The sequence below is a fragment of the Anopheles coustani genome, chromosome 2 (genome assembly GCF_943734705.1).
Source record: "Anopheles coustani chromosome 2, idAnoCousDA_361_x.2, whole genome shotgun sequence".
Lineage (NCBI taxonomy): Eukaryota > Metazoa > Arthropoda > Insecta > Diptera > Culicidae > Anopheles > Anopheles coustani.
Genome location: NC_071289.1, coordinates 94,718,042 through 94,736,828, shown reverse-complemented (window position 1 = coordinate 94,736,828; position 18,787 = coordinate 94,718,042). Strand labels below are relative to the sequence as shown.

The window sequence follows — 18,787 nt, the reverse complement described above, 5'->3', positions numbered from 1 at the left end:
ATTTGTTCTACATAGTTTCCTAACAACGGCAAAGATGTTAGTTGTCAAACCAGCGATTGGGAGTGTACCGATCCGACTAGCAAGAACATCAAATCTGAATATGAACAGGGGGGATCCATGCGTCGCCGCTCGGCACAAAAATCGATCACCGGGGATACTCTTCTTTCCCCACCGCCACGCAGGCGTGATGATAGGATCGATTCGGTACGTAAGGCAAAGTCAAAGCTAGCATTGTTCCTTCCAACCGGGATAAATTAGGAGTATTTTTCATTTACTTACTTTTCTAGCTTCAGCGAAAATCAATTTCTTCCAACTCGCCGAGTAATACGATCCGATCACAACAATCCAGTATTCTGGATACATCTACAGCAAAAAAAAAACCCCGAACAGTTCATATCGATGTATATTGCACCGGTTCCGATGCCGAATCATCCTCCTCTTCATGCTACTCATCAAACGATGACGATGAACCGGGCTCAAAAGGAGACAAATCGTCATCATGTTCGTCAGGCAGTCGTTTCGATACGAGTCACATGAAGGAGCTAAGATCCAATTCAAACACAGGTCATCCGACTATCTTTGAGTCGGATGAGATGAAGGTGCGGCATAGGCGGGCTGGAAAGCATGACGTACCGCGACGATTGATGCAGCAAACAATCGGTAGGAGTGAGGTCTATGGATCTCAAATCTTTGACTTCCCTACGTTTAAAAACGCCTAGTGAACATTGTTTTTTCGATAATTTCTAGATCAAAACACGCTTTCCACCCTCGGCAGTCTGAAACAATCCGCTGGAATGCCTTACAGGCATGGACGAAATAAAAAAAGTGCGGCGAGCGATGAAATTAACGAATCGAAGCACATTCTGTTTAGCAAGCATTTGGGCAACGACGAAACGAAGGCGACCGAGGTGAAAGACTTCGGCATATATTTCCAGCGTGACGCGAGCGACGATACAATTAGCTCAAACTACGCTATGTCAAATCGTTCTACGCGGAGGGATATTACCGGGAGTAGTCTATCGATTGTAATGGCAGGCGGCATTTATGAGGATGATGCCCAAGGGCTGGAGGAGAATACAAATCGAGACGTAAAACTTAATCGAAGTGCAACTTCGGGAACGCAGTCGGATAGCTTCGAGTACGACAACAGCGAGGATCGCTATCGCATACTCGAGATGGAGCATGTGTGGAATCAGCAACACTGGAAGTCTCCTGCTGTAGAACGTAAACTGCTGGTACTCCACAACGCCAATCATCCGGAAAAACGATCACCAACATTGTTACATAGTGATTCGGAAAATAATCTCACTGAATCGGATCATAGTTTTGTGTACGACGATTCACCATCGTCGTTGAGGTTACACACGGTACACCACGAGTCTAACCCCTCTTTGAATGAGTTCAGTGATTCCAGTCCATCTACAGTTAAAAGCGCCTCCCAACGACCAGCAGAGGAGCCTCGGACTTTACTTCAGCAACAAGCTGTACTTGCGGCAACATTGCAAGAGCGGCACCAGCACCAACCGCGCGAGTTTTCTCCTGTGGAAGGTTATACTAACGAATATCTAGCTATTGCCAGACGTTTTGGAAACTTAATCAAAGGACGTCGAAAGCCAGGTACTCATATGGGTCCAGTTCGAAATCCAGAATGTCTTTGTGCGCACTGCCGCAGGTGGATCGTGGAGCGTGAGATGGGTTGCGGAACTGGTGGTGTACGAGAACGGGCATTTTCCGTAGATGAAACGGGTACCCCAAGCAATATTGTAGACATGCGGCGGCAGTTTCACATGAGAAACCAGCTCTGAAGGATTTGACTTGTTACACAAAAAAGGATACCGAAATAGCACTTTAATTTTATTAGACATTTATCTGGCAAAAATTGCATATGAATGCATGTTCTCTCTTCATTAGTGCAGTTTAACCCCTTCACAGTTTTGTCTCACGTTCTTATCTGTTTTTACAGTTTTCATTGATTTCTTTGACACCAATCGATGCAATTGAACCAAATTTTTGCTTTCCTCGACCTCGATGAAGCCATTCCCTCAACTTGGCAGGACTGTGAAGGGGTTATTTTAAATTGATAGAAACAAATATAAATTTGATCCCTCATCCGTTGCAACATGAGAGAAAAAGTGGATTTACTGCAATGTAAGCATAAAAAGGAAAGAAAACAATGTTAAAACAATGACAATGAAAAAAATGAACAATAAAACAATGTTAAAAGTGTGATCATGCGTTCTGGATGTTAAATATCCTTCACATTGTGAGGGAAATTTTATCACATTGATGAATACTTATGTGCACTAACAAACATAGAGTAACCGCCATTTGTTTTGTTTCATTTTGTTTTTATTTAAAGGCTCAAGGACGCCTGTCGGAATCATCCCGTAAGCTTGACTTGCTGCGCAAAGCCCTCGAGTTGCGTCGTTTAGAGCTGCCGCAGGACAGTCCAACGGCGCAGCAACTGAAAGCAGAACTTCAAAATGTACAAGCATCCAGTCCTGGTCCTGTACAGTACACTATGCGCAACTCGTTCCGTGGCAGTTTGCAGGGCAAACCGACACACAACCAGCAATCGTTTAGTCGTTGTGCGGCCGTCACTGGTAAGCTTGAGGTCCGCCTGATGGGATGCCAGGATTTACTCGAAGACGTGCCGGGACGTTCACGACGTGACAAGGACTCCGGCTCTTCTAGTCCCGGAGATCTAAAAAGTTTTGTCAAGGGTGTCACTAGCAGAAGCTCATCGAAAAGCTACAGTGTGAAGGATGAAACTTCTTCGGAGATTATGGCCGTGATCAAGCTGGACAACATCACTGTCGGACAAACATCTTGGCGACCCTGTTCGCAACAGGCTTGGGATCAGCGATTCAGCATTGATCTAGACCGCTCGCGTGAGCTCGAAATCGGAGTTTACTGGCGCGATTGGCGTTCCCTTTGTGCAGTAAAGTTTCTTCGTCTTGAGGAATTTATCGACGACATTCGACATGGGATGGCGCTGCAGCTCGAACCGCAGGGTGTGCTATTTGCAGAGATAAAATTCCTCAACCCAATGATATCGCGTAAACCGAAGCTACAACGTCAACGTATGATATTCAATAAACAGCAAGTGAAGAATATTCCTCGAGCTAAACAAATGAACATCAACGTTGCCACCTGGGGTCGGTTGCTGAAGCGCAACACAAGCAGTTCACCTTCAACAGGAGGAATATCGGTTCAAGGTGCCCTCGCCAGTACACCATCCACGGCGCCTTGCACACCCAGTGGCACGACTGCCGTACTTGCTTATGATCAAATGCCCTCAGCAGATCCGGCAGAGACGCTAGGCGAAACGGCTGACCATAATGTTGTCGGGTTGGGAGGAGGACGACCATTGGGTATAATCCACCAAATAACAGTCTGGTTGCAGATAGTTTATGACTTCATCTCTTTTAAGGTATCCATGGAGTGAGTGTACTGCCTGAAAGTCCTTCTTCTCATTCCTTGCAAATCCAAGGTACTCCTAGTGTGCTCTCCGGTGGACGTCTACCTCCATCCCAATCGATGAGTACGCCATCCAGTTTCAGGCAGAAGAAACAACCCATGCCATCGCCCCGACAGGCGACATCACCAAAAATCGATCACGAGGTAAGTTCCACATTGCGTTAAAGAGAAATTCAGTGCCATACAATTGAGTAATTGTTTGAAACCGAACACTGAAGAGTTTCCTGGTGATTGGATTCATTTAAGACAGAACCGTCCGGTGTCAGATAATAAGAACTGGCGACTTTTGTCGGTGGACCAATAATTGGCGGGAATTGGCGAAAAGGAAATACCATGACACTTGTGTTAGCTTAAACGCTTATCACTATTTCTTGCCTTGCCCCCGATAATTCGATGTTGCATATCTTACCACACTGACATCGTATTTTTTCATTGGTTCCTTAAAAGATTAATACTTATCTCTTATCTCATCACGATTACATTATGTCGTTCAGATAATGGAAGGAAGCCGAACATTTATAAAGGGGAATTTATTGGTCTTGTGTTTCCTATTCCATGACATTTTACTGTTTTCTGTAGTTCATATCCACCTTGTGCTTGTCCCTTTATCATTCCATAGCTTTTTCTTCCTATGTTGATAAATGTGATTCAGTAGCGAAACCGTACTCTTTGGAATTGGTCGAATTTTGTGTTTTCATCGAAGAATGTGGAAGTTACACGCCTATGCTGTGCAATGTATTGTGCCTCTCGTTGTAAACACGTGACGAAAATGACATTAAAAAGAAGAGATGCATCACGAAGCCTGCACTTTAATCCCAATCGCAGATTAAAAACTTGTGGTACCAACACAGAGCCATTCTATCTCAGTCATCCATTTCGAAAAAATCAGAAAAGGGTTAGTAAGTGGATAGAATATTGTACAGCATTCCCAACATTCCCATTATGATGTAATAATTCTACTAGAGATTTAAAACGTTTCAGAACAATACTTTCAAGATTAAATGTTTAAAACAATACTTTGCTGTCGATTTTTGTGTCTACTGTTGAATGTAAATAATAAACTTCGTTCCATTTTTGCGTTAACTGGACTTTTCCCTGGACTGGAAAAACTTATAAATTTTAACACTTCTCAGTTGGGTTTTTCTATCGCGCCTGGTGTAATATTTTCTATTTCCCTCTTTTTATATTTCTTTCTTTCTCTCGCGAAAATGTGTGCGTTTCTTTCTCTCTACCTCTTTATCTTTTTTTCTCTCATGCACAGTTGGAGTATGCATTAAGCAAATTCGATTTCCTCAACCAGCACGATAGTATTAATGGTGTTAATTTATATGAAAACGAACTACAGCCGCAACGACTAGAGTCGGCAGCAGGAAGTGGGCAGGAAAACTATTGTGATATAGAAGCTAGTCCTTCCACCACCGTGAGTCCTCCATCGTCGTTTGCAGATAACTATTGTGATGTTCCACCTGCGCTCCCGGCAACCCCTCCACCTGTAATCAGTGGACGAATTACGCTACCGTCAGGTCAAGAAGCTCAAATTAAATCCCTCCCGCTTCCTTCGACGACAGTATTACAAAAATCTCTTTCCGGGGATCTTTTTTGTCCGCTGCTCGCTCTACCACCCCCCGTTCTCTTCGGCGGAACTGGCGTGCAAGATGGTAATGTTTACGGTATTAAAGATTACCGACAGAATCGAGATAGTTACTACAGTACCGTGTCATCCACGGGAAGTCCGATCGTAGAGGAACCACCGTCGCCAGCACCTAGTCAGATGCAATACGTTCAGTTTCCTGGAGAAGAGGAAACGTTCGACAGCATCATTGAGGTCAGAGACTACACTAATTACCACACTTTCATCTATACCATAGCAACCAAACGCATTTTCATAGACAATCTTTGGTGGGGATAATTTTACGTACCTCACATTTTTTCAATGGCTTGTTCATTTTTGCTAAAGTTTCTGCATATTCTTACAACTTCCCACCCCCACCTCGCCTGTATAATTGGATCCAAAAACTATTCGTCGGTTACACCGAAAGTTAAAGTCTTGGTAACCCTGTGAGCGCCGTTAACTTGACTGAGAGTAAGGCAGGCTGGGATGGGGGGATGCTACACTATCTAATTAAACCCTATTTGTGTTTCATTTGTGTTTATATTGACTTCTTCTCAAATTTTCCCCCGAGCCTCTAACTACCAAGCTCAACATAGTAGCAATTTTCAAAATATTACCTTATATTGTAAAATTCGTATTTTTTAAATAATAGCATGTTCTTTTCTTATCATATGACAAATAAACAAAGCATTTCATACCATTTTATTAGACTTAATTTCAAAGGCTTTACAGTTAGCAGTCAAACTTTTTCTGAGTGTCAAACCAGCGCTTGTAACGAAATGTTTTATTTCACTGATTAAATTTTAAATTAAATTAAATTAGTTCATTAAGAATCTTAACCTTAATTCTCATTGTAGTGTCATAGTCAGTTGAGTGAGTTAAACTTGAAATGAAACGAATTATTAAAGATTATGCTGTTAATTAGTTTCAACAAGTACCATATATGAACGAACTGTGCTAAGATGCTTTCAATGAATGTTGCTATCATTTGAAATCGAGCCATTCAGCGAACCATTGAAAATCTTTGTGTTCATCACTAATATATTCCTATTTAGGTATGTGTGATATGTGTTTTTAATTGTATAATTGGGGCGACATAAGTATTCTTTCACAACAAAAGTGCGTGCGTGCGTTTGCCTGTCAAGTTTTTTTTCTGGGTTTTAAATATTGTTGGTTGAGATAATGACAAGATATTGATGCTTTACTTTTTAGTATTAATTTTCCTAACGAACAGATTTTTTTCAGTTGCTTCAAAACAGTGTGTATATGTTTTCGCCATGATCGAATCGTTTATGTTTCATCGCCTTGATCACTTCTGCTGCTTACGTTTTGTAGCTCTAAATTTTACTTTGGGTTGCTTCTATTACACAACTCACGATGTGTGTTTCTTCGTTATTGACGATCTTTTAAACTTAAACATTTACTCTCTTGTTTTAGATCCTCCCATTTGATCAGCTCTCGATCAGCAGCGTAGTTCCGCCACCACATTTGGTGGCCCCTCACCAACATCATCCTTCGTCAGCAATCGCGGCTCAGACAGCATCTTTAGCCGCGTCAGCCGCTTTACAGGCTCAACAACAACATCTATTCCATCAACAGCAACAGCAGCAGTTTTTGTATCAACAGCAACAACAATTGCCCCAATCTCTACCACCCTCAACACAGCAACTTAACACAGGTCAATCTTCAAATATAAGTGGTATTTCGTCGTTGGCAGATGGGTCTGGAAACAACGTGGCAGGAGCTGTTGGCCCTCCAGTTAACCGACGACCAGGACCAGCTGCCAGGACCTTGCAGTACCGTGACAGTGCGTACGAAAGCCGCCGCCAGTCGCAAGCCGTTAGTGGTGGCGCAAATGCCGCTGTTAATAGTGGAGGCTTATCCTTGGACAGTTTCCGACTGTTGAGCGTGCTGGGGCGAGGTCACTTCGGTAAGGTGATACTAGCTCAGTACAAAACAACGGGTGAATATTTTGCTATAAAAGCGCTCAAGAAGGGAGACATAATTGCACGCGACGAAGTTGAATCATTGCTGAGCGAAAAACGCATATTTGAGGTGGCCAACACTATGCGCCATCCATTCCTGGTTAACTTGTTTTCCTGCTTCCAGACGGATGTAAGTAGAAACGTGTGTATTATCTTCTATTCTATTACCTCTATCGTATTTGGTCAATGTTTTCATATAGCAACACGTTTGCTTCGTGATGGAATATGCTGCCGGCGGTGATCTTATGATGCACATTCACACGGATGTATTCTCGGAACCGAGGGCCGTGTTCTATGCGGCGTGCGTTGTGCTTGGTTTACAATATTTGCATGAAAGCAAAATTATATACCGCGATCTTAAACTAGACAACCTGCTGCTGGATACGGAAGGTACAAATGTCTTATTTTTTGTGTTCCTCGTAAAAAAGAATTTAAAAGATTTATATATGAATTCCAGGCTACGTGAAGATTGCTGACTTTGGTTTGTGTAAAGAGGGAATGGGCTTTGGCGATCGTACAGGAACATTCTGTGGAACACCTGAGTTTTTAGCACCGGAAGTACTCACAGAAACGTCTTACACCCGTGCTGTCGACTGGTGGGGTTTGGGTGTGCTCATATTCGAAATGTTAGTTGGAGAGGTAAGACATGATTTAACTGCATTCGGTTTCCCTTACGGTCATTCTCATGTTTACTTCTGTTGTTTTTTTTAATGTCTAGTCCCCATTCCCCGGTGACGATGAGGAAGAAGTGTTTGATTCGATCGTGAACGATGAAGTTCGCTATCCAAGATTCCTTTCCCTAGAGGCCATTGCAATAATGAGAAGAGTATGTAAAAATGATGCAAAATCCTTCAAGGAATTTTGATATATTTTATATTTTCTTTTCTGACAAAAGTTGCTTCGTAAGAATCCGGAACGGCGACTTGGTTCATCGGAGCGGGACGCGGAAGACGTAAAGCGCCAAGCATTTTTCCGCAACATTGGCTGGGATGATCTATTGCTCAGAAAAGTGAAGCCACCGTTTGTGCCAACAATTGTAAGCAGTTGAAACATTCCTACATGTAAAAAGACAAATTATGTATGTAACGTTTGTTTCTTTTTCAGCGCTCACCGGAGGATGTTTCAAACTTTGATGAAGAATTTACATCTGAAAAACCGGCCTTGACACCTCCAAAAGATCCGCGTATCCTAACGGAGAACGAACAGACTTACTTTAAAGACTTTACGTACATGGCCGCCTGGTGTTAAAGCGAAAAAATAGGAACCAGAGAAGAGTATACAAATTTTGATGGAAGTTGGTGGAAATTTTTTTTAATGTTTGTTATTAGTATATTAAAATCTTCCACACCGCCTGAAATTAACATCCCTATCCGCAGAAAAATTAGATCAGGTGTGATTTTACCTTCCCTCCTACGCTTTAAGCGAGTAAGACTCATGAGCAAATAATTGAGATTGCTAGATCGTTCGTTGCTTTGTTGTGGCGAATAGGAGGCGGCAAGATAATTGCACCAGAAATTTAGCTCGCTCCTACCCCTTCCCTGAGCAGATAGACAAAATAAAAAGAAATCTACCATCCTATAAAGATAAAACAAAACGACGGAAGACAACACGAAGTGCATGGAAGATCTTCTTAGCATGTAGCGGCTTGGCTGCAAACAAGGAGTGCCTTCTAGGTTGTTTGTTAATCAGACTTTGCTATTATACTTTTATTTAGACTCGTTTAATTGCACGCTCTAAGAAAAGACATGTAAGAAATTGTACCGCTAAGCGCTAAGCACACAAACAACGTATCACACGAACCAATGCTAGTTATTCAGAATGAGCTAGAGCGTATTAAAAAAAGGAATTATAAACAACACGATAAAACCGGAATGTACAGAAAGCATACACCAATATGTTTATTATTATAATTGCTGACTAACATGTTCCGGTTATGCTGTTGCTATTTTAAAACAATGTTATTATTAAATGTTAAATAACTATAATCGGCTTGAAAACACTGCTAATAATAACGATTACTACTAATTCCATGGCTCGTTTCAACAATAAGTTACAGCGCACGGGTCATGATCAAATTCTAATTTAAAAATAATTCGGTTCAATCTGTTCCTTTGAGTTCCTTTCGCGTGAGGAGCGCATTATCCAATTTCGAGTTACAGGTATTCATTATATACGAGCTTGTTGTTGGTCATATATTGAGCTTGTGATTTTTCTGTTTTTTTGCAAATGACTGCTTATGGAATGCGAAAACTAAACCGTGTGTTTATTTATGTTCATGGTTGCAATGCATCGATTCAGGGAACCAACGAAGACCCTTTTTCCAGTAGGAAGAATACTGATCATAGATCGAAACATTTTGTTAAAATTAATAGATAACCGTATTCCAGCTCGTAAAGATCTCCATGCTTTATGGCTCCAGTATAGCTTGACCATGGTTTGATCAGAAAAACTTTGAAACTATGCGCATACTGCTTTCCCTTCTGCTGCTCTTAGCCTTCATTTCCTACTTTTAATATTTTCCGTTACCCCAAAAGAAATACAGACGCCCAGTACGCTCAGCCTTTGCGAAAAGTTATTTATGATGCATTTTTTATTTTAAGCAGTAGGGAGGGGAAAGGATTTTTTGAGATGAAGACTAGATGAGGTCGTTTTTGTTATACGCTGGTCTCGAGCATGTTGTGTTTGAATTCTTCTTTACCACTTATACATTTGGAAAAGAATTTTATAGCGAAAATAAATTAAAAAGACGTGGCGAACAGCACTAACAAACAATTTCGCCAGATGAATGCTATTTAGTAATAAACAGGTATTTTTTGTCAAAACTATATACTGCACAATAGTATTTTCTATACTAACCCTTTTTCGACATCAATTATTATGTACCAAACATGCAAACTATGTTGTATGCATGTTGACCTAAAACCTCACCTATAACAATAATGATGCTTTATAAGGTTATTATCGTATATTTTAACATTTCATCATTGATCTTTTGCCCAGTGAATGAAGACCTGCCGTAATTTCATAAAGCAGCACGGTAGAACTTGAATCACAAATGGCCAGCACAATAGTATCCTTTTCCTCGAGATTTAACCGCTTGACAACTTTGCGATAGTGCGCTATATCCAGTAGACAAAGTTCCCCCGGAACCTGCACTGGAAGGAAAACCTCGAATTTGGCCACATGTTCTTCTCTTTTGGCTGTCAAATATATTCCATTGAGATTTTCGTCATAATAGTACCGGACGTCGTGAAATTTCCTTTCTACAAAGTAAAACATTATATTACATTTTGCTAACTTATGCATCGGAAAATACCGCTATGAATGAACTAAATATACCTTCCGAGAGGTGCACATAGATACGATAGGTAGTACAACAGATTGCCTCATCATTGCATCCCAGTGACCGGATGGATTTTAGCTGTAAACAAAAAGGAGGATTATTGTACTACGGGACTCGCATATCCTTTACAGACGAACCCTACAATTTCTTGTAAATTAACCATCGATCGTCGATGGCAAACTCCTCTCGAATGTTATTTGTTGTTTGATACGGCGCAGTGTTGGCACAATTGGGATTCGGAAGATTCGTAGATTCGATCCCTAGACAGATTCTAAAAATTCGAATCCCATCTGACAGAACTACAGCGAGATGTGTAGATACTACTAGTTCTTGCAATTGTCCTCATTTACACGCGCGTGTCTCAAAACTATGTAGACTCATTCATTCTTCTGAGTAAAATTAAATAATAAAAATAAAAAGTCCCTGTTCATTTTTTTACCCATCGTCATCATAATCAAAGACCATGTTGACAAATTCCCTCAAATGATGTTTACGTGCTATATCGTTTCCGAAGGGCTGCATCACACATCATAATCACGTGATTTTTTCAATTTGTTTAAAATAAATAGGTTTTTTATGGAATGAAGATTTTCGTCTTTGCTGTGCTATTTACATTTCCATCGAATCACTGGTGGATGACAAGCAGCAAAACCAATCTCAATAGAAATAAAGGTTAGCTTTTGAGGTATTACCAAAGCTTCTGTCAAAGTTGATCCGTTCATTTTTTACGGTTATTTGGGAACCCTGTATGCACACATTTCTTTATCATTTTAAAATCAACTTAGAGTAGAACTTCACTAGATTGGTTTGGGGGTTTCTGAGCGATTCCTCCCACGGAAGCCATTTAAATTTCAAAGGGTGCCAAACAATAAACTGAATACAGTGTGCTTTTTTTAATTATGGTGGACTACTTAGTTGTCAAGTGCACTTAGACTAGGCAACCTCTTGCTATCTAACGTTGGTTTCTAGAATATCAGTTATCCAGAGTATCGAGAATATTTTTCCAATCCTGTAGCATTTGGTTCATTTGACGTGAAGTATGGCATGGTTTACATCAGACGTAAAGGTAATTGTCTAAGAAAATGATACATTATACTTGTAAAGATTGGTAAAAACGACTGATCGGGATTCTACGAATCTTCGCCTTTAGCTTGTTTGGGAATGTGCAGCGGTTATCGTAGACGGAATTGGATCGATAAGCAATGTAGAGACGGATCTAGGATACGGTGTGCGACATCAATAGGCAAAAGGCTCCTCCAACGTTCGGTGATTATGAAACCAGCTTCCTTTCGTTCAAAAGCATTAAACTCACTCGCGAGTCTGTGAAAAGGATTTGACGACTATCGTGGTAAAACAAATCTTACATTGTGCAATCGCACTTGGTACGCAAAACGAGAACGGGCTGGCTATCGGTTGGCAGCGAGGGCGGTGGTTCGCACCGCCACGGTTAGGACAGATGAGCATGAACAAAGTTCTTCTGGTGTTTATCGTGGCCAGTGGCTTCCTGTTATTTATCTATGCCAACAGTAGCATTTTCAGTCGCCGTATCCTGCCGAAGGAAACCGGCAGTTCAAGAACGGCTCACATGAGTGGGATAGTGGCTTCAGCTCTAGTACATCAAAATCACCACACCTTTACACAAAACGGCACTGTGAGCAATGAGGCAGGAAGCGAAACATCCGCAAACCGCTTAAAACGAGTGAAATACATTTCTAAAGGGCTAAACGAAACGGAGTACAACGTCTTCATCATCTATACAAAGGAAAGCCAAAATCGTATTCTCCACAGTCAGCTTGAATTGTTTCTTCGTAGTTTACTCAAATACAGTACCATCGAATTGCATCTGCACATCATCACCGACGAGCAGAGTGAACAATCGGCCGAAGAGCTGATCAAGCAGCAAATTGAACGATTTCACCGGACGGCATTTTACACGCTCTATGACGTACGCGACTGTGCGGAGAAGATCAGTGATATAGTGCACAGTATGTCTACGTTGTTCAACTACCGATCCGGTAGCTATTACAGCGATGCCTTATTTCTACTATCCCTCGGAATGCACCGCATTGTTGACAGAAACATGCAACTGGCCATACTAATCGATTGTGATGTCGTATTCAGGTCATCTATTAAAGAACTGTTTGATCAATTTGAATCTTTCGCACCGGATCAGCTATTTGGGTTGGCACCTGAATTAACACCAGTCTACCGTCATGTGCTCTCGCGGTATAGAATGAACAATCCGCACACGCTCTTTGGAAGTCCGTATTATTTAAAAAAATTACCGCCTCTGGACGATGCACCACTGGCTAAGGAAGGCCATAGCAAAAACTCAATCCACTCCAGTGTAAGACAACGGTTAGGGTACCCTGGATTGAATTCGGGTGTAGTCATGTTGCATCTAGATCGCATTCGACGATCACGGTTGTATGAGGAAATTATTAAAGAGAACACCATTAAAAATATGGCTGAAAAGTACTCTTTTCAGGGTCATCTTGGTGATCAGGATTTTTATACACTGATGGGTTTCGAATTTCCAGGATTAATTTATCGATTAGATTGCGTCTGGAACCGGCAATTATGCACGTGGTGGCGAGAGCATGGTTACAGTGACATTTTCGACAGTTACTTTCATTGCGAGGGAACAGTTAAAATTTATCACGGTAATTGCAACACACGAGCGCCAGAGTAACACATCATCTAGAACAGGTGAATCTTTCCATCGATTTGCTTGCTCTTTTCTGGAGGACACGGAAGTTGTTCGCAATGTTGATTATGTTGTCCATAGGTCTAATAATATTAGGATAGAAGTATAGATCTCAATCGAATCATCTCATTCTCATGTACTTACGATACGGATGTTTTGTTAACCACAAATAGTGTCCACAAATAGTTTGTCAAATAGTTATAGCAAATAATGCTAACAGTTTTTAAGTCCATTAACATTACCATAATTGCTCTTCCAGAACATTCCAGCAATATTGTAATCGTTCTCGCTTATGTATGTAACGGTTTTACTAAAAACTACATCTCAATTGTGTGCTATAAATATGTGGTTTTGTGTATTGCAAACACATCATGGCATTTGACACGTTGCAAAATGTTAAGAATTTATTTCTGTTACTAGCTTTCCAGTGTTTATTTTTGTCTTTGTTTGAGCAAGAGTAAGCGGGTTATTTAAGTGCATTCCATTATAAAAAAATGGACGGACTATGTAATCAAATTAAACTAGACAAGTATATAATTATTATTGACACTTGTTTCGTCGTTACATTTCCTTTATTAGTTTCCAAACATAACATAACGATAAAAGAGTGCAATAAGCAGTTTCGAAATACGATTATCATGTCGTCGGCGCATGGCAATAAAGTGTGAATTGAACAAAAGTATAGAAAACATAAAGGCAAGAAAATTCCCCTTTTTGATAATATAGTTTATTGAACAGAATTACAAAAACGAATGAGTGTACAATTCGTTAATCGAAAGAAAAAAGACAGGTAATGACAAGGACTCAATACTGAGTTTCACATGAAGAAAAACACGAATAAGAATACAACCAGAAGAAAAATAAGGAAGCAGTAAAATTTCTTCTTAATCGAATACTTCCGATCAAGTGCCAGCAAGCTCTGTCGCATGGAAGTTCGAATTTCTTCCGTCCTGCCTTGTGATGGCATCGGCTCCAAGGAGTGCGGGGCGTACGTTTGTCGATTAGCTACTCTAAAGCGAGATGTTGAAGCTTCATCCTTAGAGTCATACGCAGATCTAGTCGAAGCACGGATATCAACACGTTTACTTTCTTGTTTTATCATGGTTTTTCTTGACGGCGAATCCCTTGTCCTCCCGGCATTGCTTGGGAGTTGCACAGCTTCGGCACGTAAACGAGACAGCCTTTTAGTAAATTCACTAAGGTACGGTGAATCGGTTGGTTCGTATCTAGACTCCGTATTATCCTTAAGAGCGTTGGCCGTACTACTCCGGGAAGGTGTTGTGATGCCTGATAAGGGTCGAGATCCAGCACCAAATCCATAATGTATTGATGAAGATTCAGATACTTCCTTTGATTTAATTTCTGGATCCGCAAACGTTCCACGAAAGTCGAATTGATGCGTCGTTTTGCTGTGGACGATTTCTTTCACAACCGGTTTAGGTTTAGGAGATGGTTGCCGTGGGGGCGGCATTTCTTCTTGTTCAACTTCGTCGTAGTCATCCAGTACAATAGTTTCCAAATATGGTTCCTGGGTTGGTTCCGGTAAATCTACTTCCATTTCTTCAACAATCGACTCTACTTGAGGGGCTTTACTGATCTCTATCTGATGTATGTAGGAGGTTGTAAGCATATCCGTCCTAGATAGTGATGGACTCTTGGATTTACGATCGCGTTGTTTTAATTGCGTCAGTGGAACCATATCGTCATCCGAGTCCTCCATGATGACAGCTTCTTGCGGCGGTATCGTTGTCAGCTTGGCATCTACAGCACTTTTTCCTTTAACGGGTGTTACTCTTCCCGAGCGACGCTTCGATGTTGATCCTGAATCTGACGGCTGCACGGCAGATACACCATCTCCAATGGCTGCCGCTGCAGGCCCTTTCGATGCTGGTTGCAATGATGAAGCTGCTTTAGATATTTTCGTTGATGCTCCAGCAATTGTAGCACGCCTATTAGTTGCCTCCTTTTTCGTTTGCGATTTTTTGCCCGAAGCTACATTGCCCAATGGTTCACTATCATCGTCAGATGAATATTTAGCCACATGTATCGTCTCACGCCGCAGCTTAGCTATGTTCTCTGATATGTGGTTTCTCAACTTCTTGATCAGCACTTTCCGCGTCGTGCTCGTCACCGGCATGTTGTTGAACCCGTATTCCAACAGCTTCAGGCGCAGCTGATCGTTCGACATATCCTCGTAGTTTTCCTCCATTTCTGCAATCGCGATACACAAACAACAATTAAAAATATTCTACAAGACTTGCTATCATGAAAGTCGGACGCTTTTAACTGTTTTGATGCTCGCTGAGCATTCCAACAACAATGCCAAATGTCAATTGGCAACCGTTGAAAAATAAGCACAATTTAAACTGCAGTGTACTTTAGTTCGAGCAATTTTTCAGCATCAGAGGGGTAGGAATATCTTGTTTTGTAAACTCTTTTTGTAACAGTTTTTGAAAATTGAAACAATTAAAGATTGCTTGATGTCATTTATTCACTATATTTTCATATACAGTTATACATACAGTTACAGTTATAATACAGTACATACAGTTATAATACAATACATACAGTTATAATTTGTTGCTATTAATTATCATCTCTGAAATACATCTCGCAGAGCCATAATATGCACGTTGTAATGAGCAGGAGATTCTGAGCGTGAAGATTGAGCGAATAACTTCCGGAGAAGTCGGCCAACCATCCCAAAACCTGACCTAAACTGAGAACGAGGATTCCCTTCGTAACCATATTGAATCCCAATGCGTTTGGTAGCATCTTCTCGATTCGCTTTTTGCTGCAATATTCTGCCACTGTCAGGTTTTGGTTAACAATCGTGATTGACCGGAAGATCCCATAAAATGCAGAAGTTATCAATAGTGCAATCATGGAACGCATCTCAGCCATAATTGAACGCGCTACCACTAGACAAATTCCAGCCAGAAGGAAGGTAGTTCGATGCGAAAATTCCATCCTGTCCACGAGACCTGGGACCGTCACTCTCGTTATTAAGTCAGTCGTGGATAGCATTGACATACAGTTGGCAGCTTCAAGCATAGTGAGATTGGCAGATGTCTATTGAAAAAGTAACTTATTAGTCGTTTGCTACTGGTAGTAAAAAAATGAACCAACCGACCTGAAGAAAATAGGGGAAAAACAGAGAAAAACTTGTAGAAGCAACATAAGCTAGTCCTAGGCCCACGATTAAATTTAAAAATGACACCTGCTTCAAGATGGCAATGTCCATTAATAAAGCTAGTTTCGACCAGGCACCATATTGTTTTCCACACGTGTTACCATTAGTACACTGCGAAGAGCGGCTATCATGAAGCAGAGGTTGACTTTCCTCATTGATCTCTCCAGGGGATTCCTTCAAATGCCATTCTACAGGCTGTAGTAGGCATGCTCCTACCACCTATTAATATAGATAAATTATCATTTTTTTACAACCTTCAGTTAAGCACCTTCTGTTAAAACTTACCCCATGATAAGCTAATCCGCCGATTATAAGTGTAGTGTCTCTGAAGTTAAAGTTACTTAGAAGAAATTGAACCAGCATAGGCATAAGTATTTGACCAACTCCGGTTCCTGCCAGCGCAAAACCTACTGCCCGACCCTTACGATGCCGGAAGTAAGAATTAAGAGCGACAAACGTGGAAGATTGTATTAAACCAAGTCCAAATCCGAATGTTACGCTGTAAGAAAGTACAATTTGCCACAAGCTAGAGCTGTATGAGCAAAGAGTAAGTGCTGTCCCTGTCAAAAGGCTTCCTAATATAGCAGCTTTCCGTGGTTTGAATTTATTGATTATAGGACCAGTAATCAGTCCTGAGAAGTTTAGAGAAATGTTGCAAACATTCATCACTAACGCAGCTCCAAACGCATGTTCCCCGAGGCTTGTAAGATAATCAGCAAACATGAGACCGAATACAGACACTAAAGATTGGTTGAATACCTAATAAAACATTAAAAAGACACAGTAATTTTTGTACTAGCTAAAGGACATCATGAATTATCTCAATACGTACATTGACTAGAGCACATCCAGTAACAACGACCCATCCATAGCCACCATCTGGTGGAACTCTTGATGCACGCATTCCTAATTTATTTTAATTCACCATAACAGTTCAAAATATTAGAAACAATGCTCTTGCCGGTGTGATTCACAACATGATACTGCCATGTCTAAGTGCCGGAGCATGCTGCCTGCAACTGATTCTCATTTTAGTTCCTACCTAGACCGGCTTGCTGAATTTTATCTTTCCTCTTTGCAAACAGTTAGTTAGCCCCACAACCACTACGGATGTTCCGCTTTGCGAGATAAATCCAAACACCAATAGCACGGTACCTGCGTGAGCGCAACGTGTATTTTTCAACTTATCTAAGTGATTCTGTACGGGGTGATGAAAGCTGCAGGCGAAGTCAAACGTGCGACGAATTTAATTGTTGTTATTGTTAATCTTATCGTAGTTATCGTTATCATTATTTTGAGCAAACCCTCCAAAAGAAGGATTTTAATGTGGTAAGTGCATATGTACAATGAATGATAAGCCAACAATGCACCAAATTCCCTCCGTGCAATGACCCCTTGTCTTCAAAATTGGAGCAAATGACTTTTTTTCTCAAAATTGCCGAACATAAGCTTGTGTATTCTCTGCAAAAATATTTTCGTAAACTCGCCTATATCCGGGTAGTTAGCGTTATGAAAAATTTGACCAATACACTGTGATCCGAATGCAACACGTTATATCGGCAATAGGATTCAAGATAAAGAAACATGTTACACACTCAATCGCGTGATGCTTTAATTTAAACTAGTTGCCATATTTAGTTGGATCTAGATGAATAATAATTTATTTCCACATTTGATACGAACAAAGTATTCTTTCTATTGAAATTAAACCATATTTGGTTTAAAGTTATTGGAGCAACGGTTCAACTGCTTGATCTAATTGTTCAGTGTAGTGCCATTCGTGTTTTCTTTTCTGCTTTAACAAGTTACGCATAAATACAGTTAACTGTTATTGCAAACTAGCCTGAAGCCCTTGAGGGAGGGAAAACATTAAAGCTACTAAGATTTTTATTTTTGGTTCAACTAAGATGTTGTGCTACTTTCAGTTTACCTAAATAAATATTGCTAGCTGTGATTGCACGCAGAAATTGACAATTATAAATACAAAGTGCATGAGTGATGTTCTGCAGGTCCGTAGTTCAAATCTGGGTTTGGGAAAACTTTGTTTTCTTTTCTTCACATCTTCAGATAGTTCGACTAACTTGTGCTATGGTTCCTCGGCAAGACTTCGGCTTTGCTCTTAATAAACCTCGGTTCGAGTGCCGTTTTCGCTTAGAGTCCATTTGAAAAAGAATGCTTCAGGTGCAACTTAAAATAATAGAGTTACAACCTCATCTCAACACGGGACTTTAAAACTAAGAAGAGTTTATTCTTTACTCATACAGTTACCGGTATACGACCAGAGTCAAATGGGATCCAAATCTTTAGAATCTGTCAGAAGGGATTCGAATCTTTAGAATCCATCAAATGGGATTCGAATCTTTGGAATCCGTCTAGGGATCGAATCTTCAAATCTTCCGAATCCCGATTCTGCCAACACTACTCGACATCGGCTTTCTCGACAACTAGTCTCGTTGTTTTCATACCA

At 40.7% G+C, this 18,787-nt stretch overlaps 5 protein-coding genes across 6 annotated transcripts in view; 2 read left to right on the top strand and 3 right to left on the bottom strand.

Moving 5' to 3' along the window:
- LOC131266333 (serine/threonine-protein kinase N) overlaps window positions 1-9,902 on the top strand; it is a 30,823-nt gene extending 20,921 nt beyond the window's left edge. Inside the window, exons 4-13 of one of the 2 annotated variants that reach the window (XM_058268805.1) lie at window positions 2,360-3,374; window positions 3,434-3,624; window positions 4,742-5,003; window positions 5,049-5,305; window positions 6,530-7,207; window positions 7,278-7,467; window positions 7,535-7,716; window positions 7,796-7,903; window positions 7,973-8,113; window positions 8,182-9,902. In XM_058268805.1, the coding sequence (XP_058124788.1) occupies window positions 2,360-3,374; window positions 3,434-3,624; window positions 4,742-5,003; window positions 5,049-5,305; window positions 6,530-7,207; window positions 7,278-7,467; window positions 7,535-7,716; window positions 7,796-7,903; window positions 7,973-8,113; window positions 8,182-8,325 (3,168 nt within the window). In that variant the 3' untranslated portion in view covers window positions 8,326-9,902. The remainder of the gene's footprint in view (window positions 1-2,359; window positions 3,375-3,433; window positions 3,625-4,741; window positions 5,004-5,048; window positions 5,306-6,529; window positions 7,208-7,277; window positions 7,468-7,534; window positions 7,717-7,795; window positions 7,904-7,972; window positions 8,114-8,181) is intronic. The other variant, XM_058268806.1, reaches the window with a different exon arrangement.
- On the bottom strand, window positions 9,880-10,819 carry LOC131266334 (uncharacterized). Its single transcript, XM_058268807.1, has 3 exons — window positions 10,563-10,819; window positions 10,417-10,498; window positions 9,880-10,340 (listed from the first exon to the last, which is right to left on the bottom strand). Exons 1-3 carry the CDS (start codon window positions 10,581-10,583, stop codon window positions 10,048-10,050), a joined length of 396 nt encoding a protein of 131 aa, XP_058124790.1. The 5' UTR covers window positions 10,584-10,819; the 3' UTR covers window positions 9,880-10,047.
- Window positions 10,820-11,401: 582 nt separating this feature from the next.
- Window positions 11,402-13,867, top strand: LOC131263356 (xyloside xylosyltransferase 1). Its single transcript, XM_058265543.1, has 2 exons — window positions 11,402-11,486; window positions 11,571-13,867. Exon 2 carries the CDS (start codon window positions 11,877-11,879, stop codon window positions 13,110-13,112), a length of 1,236 nt encoding a protein of 411 aa, XP_058121526.1. The 5' UTR covers window positions 11,402-11,486; window positions 11,571-11,876; the 3' UTR covers window positions 13,113-13,867.
- On the bottom strand, window positions 13,833-15,418 carry LOC131263355 (otefin). Its single transcript, XM_058265542.1, has one exon. It carries the CDS (start codon window positions 15,334-15,336, stop codon window positions 13,945-13,947), a length of 1,392 nt encoding a protein of 463 aa, XP_058121525.1. The 5' UTR covers window positions 15,337-15,418; the 3' UTR covers window positions 13,833-13,944.
- A 295-nt stretch (window positions 15,419-15,713) lies between these two features.
- On the bottom strand, window positions 15,714-17,224 carry LOC131265892 (monocarboxylate transporter 12). Its single transcript, XM_058268232.1, has 4 exons — window positions 17,153-17,224; window positions 16,606-17,079; window positions 16,261-16,539; window positions 15,714-16,199 (listed from the first exon to the last, which is right to left on the bottom strand). Exons 1-4 carry the CDS (start codon window positions 17,222-17,224, stop codon window positions 15,714-15,716), a joined length of 1,311 nt encoding a protein of 436 aa, XP_058124215.1.
- Between the last annotated feature and the right edge of the window lie 1,563 nt (window positions 17,225-18,787).